The sequence below is a fragment of the Pygoscelis adeliae genome, unplaced genomic scaffold (assembly GCF_000699105.1).
Source record: "Pygoscelis adeliae isolate BGI_AS28 unplaced genomic scaffold, ASM69910v1 Scaffold285, whole genome shotgun sequence".
NCBI lineage: Eukaryota > Metazoa > Chordata > Aves > Sphenisciformes > Spheniscidae > Pygoscelis > Pygoscelis adeliae.
The window spans coordinates 118,589-127,410 of NW_008824867.1; the positions used below are offsets into that span (position 1 = coordinate 118,589).

At 45.0% G+C, this 8,822-nt stretch overlaps 1 protein-coding gene across 1 annotated transcript in view; it reads left to right on the forward strand.

Moving 5' to 3' along the window:
• Positions 1–1,337: 1,337 nt before the first annotated feature.
• The window catches only part of MCF2 (MCF.2 cell line derived transforming sequence), a 46,904-nt gene continuing 39,419 nt past the window's right edge, over positions 1,338–8,822 (forward strand). Inside the window, 3 exon segments of the mRNA XM_009324458.1 lie at positions 1,338–1,401; positions 1,965–2,079; positions 6,720–6,810. Of these exon segments, the coding sequence (XP_009322733.1) occupies positions 1,377–1,401; positions 1,965–2,079; positions 6,720–6,810 (231 nt within the window). The 5' untranslated portion in view covers positions 1,338–1,376.

The following is an 8,822-nucleotide window of genomic DNA, read 5'->3' on the forward strand; positions in this document are numbered from 1 at the left end:
CTTGTCCTCAAGTTAGGTGAAGCAGTTGAATGAGAGAGAAATATTTGAAATACCTTTGCAAAACAAACTTCTTTCTTACCAAGACCAATTCTGGGGCCTGTTAAAATCAAGAATGTTTCTGTAGATGCCAGTGGGACTGAGGCTCGATCCTTAACAAACAAAAATAACATTTTTATCTACAAGAGGAAAAAAATAGCAGCACGTGCCTAGCAGAGCAGAGAGCAGCCCACGGCCGGCGGGGACTGCAGGAGGCAGAGTAGCCCCCACCTCGTGCTCCTCTGGGCTGCTGTGCTGCAGCTCCGTACAGCTGGTTAAAGGCCTGAAAAATCCTTAGACAAAGTAGAAGTGACCCAGAAAGCTTTTGGAAGAAGTGCAATAGAATAAATATTGATTACGCTGGAGTGTGCTGAAGTATGCAGCCCGTGTGATTTAAAACAGCCAAAAGATTACTCCCTAGGACCAACTCTGTAAAATAATCAGTGTTTAAAATTTAATTATCAGAAAGCACAAGGACTTTAATCTGTATAGATGTGCTTTAAAACATTTATTTGCAGGAACAAGGATGTTTAATTTTTAGGTATCATTCCATTTATAGATAATCCAGAAAAATGTCTGCCAGCTATAAGCTCCTCTTGTGTTTATTGAGTCTGGTTTTTGTTTCCTTCTCCCAGTGAAAGGTAAGATCATGTATATTGCTCCGATGTGCTTCATTGCCACTGAAATGGTCAGTGTGCTAAACATGGTATTAAAACAGCCTCTCCCATTATTTAATTAAAAAGAAATCTAATAACTGGACGCAAGAACAACAGCCTTTCCAGGGCATGTGGCCCCATGCCAGATGAGAACATGATTTCAGAAGCTTATTTGCTGAAAATTAAAGACTATAAAAGTCTGAAAACCCAACCTTGTTCCCCGTGCAGCAGCCTTGGACGCTGCCGTGCCGTTCCCAGCAGAAACCTCAGCCCATTGTATTGCCAAGGCTAGGAGACACTGGGGGAGTTTGCAAAATAGGGGAGTGAATTTAGTAACTCCAAATTATAAATATTAACATTGGATATACTCTGTTGAGGGAAGAGCACTCAAGCTCCCAGGCAGTTCTTCCTCGGTGCATTTGATAGAATACATTTGCTACTGAATTATGGCATTTGCCCTGTTAGAGTCATTAGAAACATTGGTTTCTAGGAGAACTATATATCCTTTGTTACAATATTTCATATATAATTTAGGGAAGCTGAACTTGGTTCGAGTCCCACCTTCGGGTTAACACATTGATAAATGTGTTTGCTTTGGATTTTTGCTTCCTTTTTGACTGCTGCCTTTGCTTTCTTCCAGAAACCGCAATCCCCATCTGTGCAAAGGACATCAGTGATGATTTGATGAAAGAGTTTGCTTTTCTTTCTGGTGAGTACGGTGAACTTCTCCAGGGTCTCTCTCTGCAATAATTAAATACTCTGGATGAACTTCCGCGCTATTTGGCAAAATGATACTCCATATGGGATATTATCCATCAGGTAGTCTCCAGTGCCACTAGAAATGTTGTTAATAAAACATTGAGGCAGTTTGAAAGAGCATATTAGGTTTCTGTCTCAAGCCATACTGTAAAATATTCTTACCTTCAAACACTCAATGCATTAACAAGTGTTTTGCTTTGAAATGTATTTCTATAGGTTCCGGACGAGCGTGCTGATTTGCCCTTGTATTTCTGACTTCTTTTGCTGTCCTATGTAAAGTACTCTCAGTAAATAAAGGAAATACCTGGTACCTAATACGTTTGTTTCTACCAGCTGTGCGTGTGTTGTGCTTGAAATCGGCAGCAGGATTTGACCTGGTTTTGCTCTTCTGGTGATGTGAAAAACCCTCTGTAGCGATGGCAGTGTGTTTTCTGACCTGACTGGTGGACCTGGGCTTTGCTGCTGGCCCTCCTCGAAAGCACACCCAGGGAAGCATCCTTGTCTTTCTTCCAGGTGGCCGAGGGAAAGACAAGGCTTGGATTATCACCCTCCCCGACAACGCTCGCTTCAATGAGGTGCCTGAGGAGATCGTATCTAAAGTCTTAACATACCTAACGTCAGTCCCAAGGTATGTGGCTCCCTTCTAGCTCTTGCCTGTGATGGGCAGAGGTGTCGGTCCTGCTTGGGTCAGGCAGGGGATCTTCAGGGTAATGCCACGCGTCGGGGTGAGGGGCATCTTCAGCTCTCAGAGCAAGTAAGAGGGAGAAGACAAATGATGCAAGCCCTTACGGTGTCCAGGTGTGGTATTTAAAGTGCCGGTAACTGCAGAGTAAAAAGTGGACATCATCCCTATGACTTGTCAGCCTGCATGTATCATAAATTTAGTTTATTAAGTTTCTAATTAACAGCAAGCTTTCCTTAAGCTTTGACATGTGTCACTGCTTAAATATGCCATGCCACTGCAGAATAGTATTTTGACATGTACAAATGGAGAGTCATTACTGTGGAAAAAGAGAAATGTAACCAGAGGAAGAGACTAATTACAGGAACAAACTGTTTGGGGTCCCCATTACACGCGATGGCTCAGCAGCGTGCTGCAGCTCCCATTACCCGCCTGTGTCTCAGGGTTAAGTGGCTGACAGTCTGCCTGTGCCACATGCAGGGCTGTATACTTAGATTAATGGCCCTCCTATTTCTTGCTGCTGAGCCTGGTGACTCAGTTACCTGGAATGCTTAATTTCCTTGAATAATGCCTGTTTTGGCAAATTTCTTCCTGCACGGAGAGCAGGTTGACAGCAGCTAGATGGGAGCTTTCCGTCAGCGGCTGCCTTGGAAGAAGTACCGTGTGTTTAGCCGCCTCTGCAGGAAAAAAAAAAAGGCCTCTGGTTCCTCTGTCCTCTTTTTGGATGGACTCTGAAGTTTCGTAGGCTCCTGGCCCACAGAGCACCGTCCCAGCGTGGACAGGAGCGTGCCACGGTGTGTGCCGGCCGGAGGGGTTTCTCCTTCTTGCTGTGTGGGCTGCCCGTATCTGTGCAGCCGTGCTTCCCAGCTCTGCCCCGTTTCTCCAGGGCTTCTTATTTCATATGACTGTGAACACCCTGGCATTAGCATGATGAGCAGTCTTGCTGTCCCTGTAATAGGTCAAACTCAATCAAGGAACTAATGAGAGCTGCAAGCTTGCTGATTCAAACATGTTCAGCATGTTATTAGTAAAACCACTTTAATCATGCTTCTCTGCTCCTCCTACCACCATAACAGCCTGCCTCAATACCTGACCATCTTAAAAACATGTGCTTTTTAACACTTTGGAGTCGAAAAGGCTGTGGTGTCAGGGAGCAAGGAAAAGCGTCATGTAATTGAGGGTGGAAGGGCTGTGGGGCCTGTGGTACCCCTGGGTACGTCTCCCTCGGTGGCGTCGCAGCATGGTATCAGGGCTCAGGCTTTGGGCTAGAAAGTCCCTAAAAGAGGTAAATATTTGACCTGCATGTCAGTTAGCTGTGGATGCACCGACACCTCCCTACCACATACCTATGGATGGGTATGGACGTATCAAAACCACACGCACGGTGCCTTTCCTATGCAATCAGCAGCAAGGACTACATCTCGTCCTACTGACGCTAGTCTGAGGAAACCTCACGGGATGTCAGGTCTGTAGTATTTTGGGAAGGTGAATTTCATGAAGCATTTTTCTCCTGGAAATAATTGTTAGATAAAGGAGATAGATGCTGTAAGCCACTCGTTGCTCTGCCAGGTGAGTGCATTAATAACAGAGCCAGGAGGAAGATGAGTCTCGTAGGCAGGTTAATTTACTTTAGGATTCCTGGGAACCATGCTGCAGGCAGGAGGCAGCTGCAGAAAGTGCTTGTATGGAAAAGCTGTACAAAAAAATAAGTCGCAGGTCCCCACCTTCCATGCCCCGCACACCCAACTCAAATTGCTCGGTGGGCTGCCTGCGAGGGGCCGCCTGCCTGCCTGCCTGCCTTCGGGCTGGCTTAGTTGAACAGCCCTCTGCGATGGTGTGCTTGAAGGAGAGGCACGGGTAAGTGTGACAGATCCCAGTATTTGCAGAAAGGAGACCCCAAGAGTGATGTTGTTTGACTACCCAGCTTTTCAGTATTTAGACAAGCTCTGCATGTTTCCCTTAGATCGGGAAGTGAAGTACAAAGTGATTCAGAGCCATGGCTGATGACACAGAGTAATGAAACAGCAAAGGGTGCTGTTGACTATAAATACCTCTGAATTTAAATATTAGGCAGCAGGTCCTGCTCTGATCCCACCAGCCGCAAGGAGTCTCTCAGACCTGTGATAAATCTCACAGCTGCAGACTCCAGGATCCAGTTTCAAGTCCTCCTGCAAAACATCCCAAGTCTTTACTTTTGGTCTGGTGCGTCCTGCAACACATATAAAATGCAGGGTAAGCAAAAAAAGTGACAAGAAGCACCCGGAGAGAAATAATCCTCTATCTGGCTATCTGTCTCCATCTTTCTGCTGCTGGATGCAAATGGAGTCACCCCTTGCAGCCTTGGTGGAAAGCATTGGTTTATTTTTATTGTCAGTCTAAAAGGTACATCGCAGGACTGGAAATCTGATAAACCTGCGAGGCCTGGGTCGCAAATACCCACAGACTTGCTCCACTAGCCCCAGAAAAAATTAAAAATTTCCCACAGTATGTTTCAAGGCTTTTGGGCAGCTGGGAACTTTCTTCTTTGTGTCTTTAAGGGAACTGATAAAAGTAAATTAACATGCTGAGAGGCTACTTTCTGAATATAACCTTGTCCGGAGTAAATGGCATACTTTGGCATACCTTTATTAACTGACAATGCACTACAGTCTGGCTGCCTTTTCTAAATTACTTGGATTCTGGGGTTTTTCTTCACGTTTTATTACAATGACAGCAGTGCTGTGTAAACACTTTTTTTTTTTTTTTATTGCAGCCTGTGGGGAAATACCGTGGGGTGTTGGGGAATTGTTCTTCATAGGACAGAGACCTACCTTTTAAAGTTTTAGGGTGCGCTGAAAAACCAAAGGGTTTTATTGTTACCTCAAACAAAAGGATCGTTTTGCCCCCCTCCCACCCGCCCGGGTCATTTAACTCGTGGTGGGGGTAAACAGAGCTGACAGAGACCTGCAGAATGGTCTCATGTTGCCAAAACTATTTTAGCTAAAAAGGGTTTTGGCTGAAAAGTCATGCCTGGTCCAGATCACAATCTGTAACCTCAGACTTTATTACATGCAGAAGTTCTGTGTACGACCCGCGTGTAAAATCTGCTATTCACTTTCTCTGCTCTTTTCTGGTACGCCTCAATGGCAATGTGTAAATATGCACTAAACTTCTGCACTTTGAGTGTGACATTAGAGGTCCATAAGATACAGTTGTAGGACAGCTTGGGAGTCAATCGTTATTATGAGCCAAAGGGATTTTTTTTTTTCTCTCAACACAACTGCTGATTCCTTTTAAATATATTGGTCAAAGGTGTGGCTATCACAGACCAGAGCAGCAAGATGTGCATTGAATGAAAGCTCCTGCACTGGCTTCAAGTGTCTTTTATTTCTGTAGTGAAGTTGCCAAGTATTGTCTGCCATGTGATACTTCTGAGTAATCCACTATGTGTTTTCGCTTGCCAAACACAAGAATTACCAAAGATGGTGCTTGCGGAAGGCTGCCTGCACGGGGCCGTGCCCAGTGCGGATACCTGACCCAGCTCTCGGGAGCCAGCACGTGAACTGGGAGCCGCTCCGCAGCACCGAGACACGCGGATAGGGTGGCGTGGGACATGGCTATCCTGTTTCAGCATCCGCAAAATAAATATTGTAAATATTACCTAAGTATCCTGTAAATACACCCACATCACAGGACTTGGTTACAAGCTGGCGTACCCTTACCTGTGTGCAAACGTGATTCCGGTTTGTAATTCAGTGTGTATTGTCACGGGTTGAGCCTGGCTGAGCTGTACCCAGCTAGCCTGGGAAGGCAATATTTGAATTACAGACAGGAGCTGACCTGCACGTTAGGTCACCTGCCAGACTGGGCATCCCCGGTACTGCTCGCTCGCTCGCTTGGTAAGGCTGGGGATTTCAAAGCGACTTAAAGGATTTGGGTGTGAAAAGGGATGTCAGGAAGCCTGCGCTTGCAAAGTGAACCAGAGCGTGCTGGAAATTGCCTCCTAGCAATCACTGCCTCGCAAGCCGGGCCTCGGGAGGTGCGGGGGAAGCCCCGACAGCCTGTTTCAGCACCAACTCCCCTTCTCCCCCTGCCAGGCTGGCATCACCCTTCCCCGGGTTAGTGTCACCTCTGTTGCCCTGTGCCAAAACAAGCCAGGAGTCATCTCTTGGTTGCTGTAACCCGGGCAAGCGGGTAACAAGCGCCCTCAGAGGGAAGAGCTCAGCGGTGAGGGCATCTTGGGGCAGCGGCTGGTGGAGGCTGCTGGCCGCCCCTGAGCTGGTCAGCAGAAGCACAGCTGCCTCCGACCTCTGCAAAGTCCTTCTCGAGCCCAATGTGGGTTTCAAGGGCAACCTGTTGTCTCTATCTCCCGCTCAATGCCCATTGCAAAGGTGATGCATAACCCTGGGCTAACCGTAAGGTGGGCTTCCCCAGTTTCTTGCTGGATTCTGCTCAGGGGAATATTTTCAAACGGAATTTCAGCAACTGTGGAAATGTCAAAATGTGGTTTGCATTCTGTGTTCTTGGGTTTGGGGTTTTTTGGGTAACAAAGTCATATTCCCTCAAAATGTTATCATCTGATTACTTGGTATTTTCTTATCTCATAGTCAACATGAGTCTGACACCAAATTTATCCTAATCCTGGATAGAAGATTGGACACATGGACATCGGTCAAAACCACTCTCCAAAAAATAGCAGTAAGTCCTCTTTAATGTTAATGTCTTTTAATGTACTAAGTCATCGTGTCCATTATGTATCACTTTCAGAAGACACTGGGAACCAGGAGCAATGATGCTTGTGCTTTCTGTCTAGGTAGTGTTTTGTTTTACGGCCCTATAATTAATTCAGTCATAGCTCTATGCCCCATTTGAGTGCGTAAATGAGCTGTTTGACTATTAACTGATTCATTTGCTTGTTTTTGTACTTCTTCATAGTGGTCCAAATGTGGTTTTTGGCATGTTCTGTGCTTTTGATGGGTGGAGAATTTGGCTTCATATATGCTCTTTCTAGACACTGGTTATTATTGAGACTGTATTTTACCCAATTGTCAGTGATTGAAAGTGTTAGGTTCTTAAAACAGGCTTTGCAAGCATTTGTATGTGGATATGGGTGGAAAAATCTGTTTTAAATGTGTATGTATGCATTCGTGTATTTTAAATATTGATTACACATGTTTATGTGCTACCCATCATTAGATTCTGAACATATCTTAAAAGTAAGCTTTTTGCAACTCAGCAATGCATTGTGTCTTATGAAATCAGAGCGTGGTACTACAGTAGTGCATGCAGGTGTGGAAAAGTCATGTTCATAGGTGCATGGATGGGTAGGAGCTAACTGATAAATGCTTTCCCAACCAGACCATGCCATGTGGGTAAGTCAATGAAAATATTCTGGGCGTATTATTATTGCCTTTGTTTCTGCTTATAATCGTTGACGTTAAAGGCATTGATCCATCTGATGGAGAATGGAGTGAACAGTATGTACTGAGAAAGAAAGCTCTTACCTGATTCTGGTTAGATCTGATAAAGTCAGATCTTTTGCTACTTTAAAGTATTTAGTACTGGTCCAGATGAACTTGGCATGACAAGTGTCTAGGCTTTGATGGCATTTTGCTGATAGGCATCCAGTAGAAGGAAGAGGGTTACCTTTTTGCAGTGTGCATAAGATACCGCTGTCAATATTTTGCGTTCCGATTTTCCTGAATTTTATAAGCTGAATTTCCAAGTACGGTAACCATTAGAGAAGAAGCAGCATTTAAAAAGTAGTTCTTTAAAGTGATCATCAAACTTCAGTTCTGCTGCCAGCGTTTGAACCGGTGCTAGTACTAAGAGCATCCTTTAAGGATGATGTAGTTGCTTTGCATAGCTTGGAAGTTTCAGATGTGAAAAAATCCTATCCTAATTTGTAGCTTCTACAGAAGTGTCATTCATTTTGTGTTTAATAAGAAAATTTAATTGTTTTGTGACCTTTGAGCGTACACCCTGTTTGTGTACCTGTATGCCCTGTGTGTCCATGCAGAGAAGTGATTTTGCCTGTAGTATCAGGGCTGTCCATGTAAATAACGTGGAGGTGCTCTGTGCAAAGAGGAACGAGAAGCAGGAAACCTGTGTCCACTGAATCTTAAGACTTGGGAATCTTGCCCTAAAAACAGGGCCTGGCCCTAAAGGCTGTCCTTGTGTCCAGGAGGCGTTTGACTGGACTTGCCTTTGTGCAGCTAACACTAAAGGTTAAATCTTGATTTCTTTCCAATCATAAGCCGTGCTGCAATAAAAAAATCTTTTTTCTGATCTTTGTATAATTTTGGAATAAAGAAGTGCAAATACGCTGAATTTGAAATACAGTGTCCTATTTTTTCAGCATATGTATATGCAATTGCAGCTCTGCGGTTGTGCATCTGATCCAGAAAAATTCGGTATCAGACTGTACAGATTTTTGTTTAACTCTTTGTGTTTGTCTCTAATTGCACGGGCAAACCAGGCTCACGGGGGTACGACTCGCTTTGGGAAGCGAGGCCCTCCTGCCAGGGTCAAGCCTCAGGTTTTGGCCGGAGCATCTCTCCTTGCTTCCCCTACAGAACCCTGAACAACTTTAAAACCTGCCTTTGAGATAATGGCAGGCGGGGGAGAGGGAAGGGTAAAAGCTCTGAGAGCCCAATCCTCGAAGGAAAAGAGCTGGCCCCCTCCGCAGGATGATTTTTGGCATTCCACCT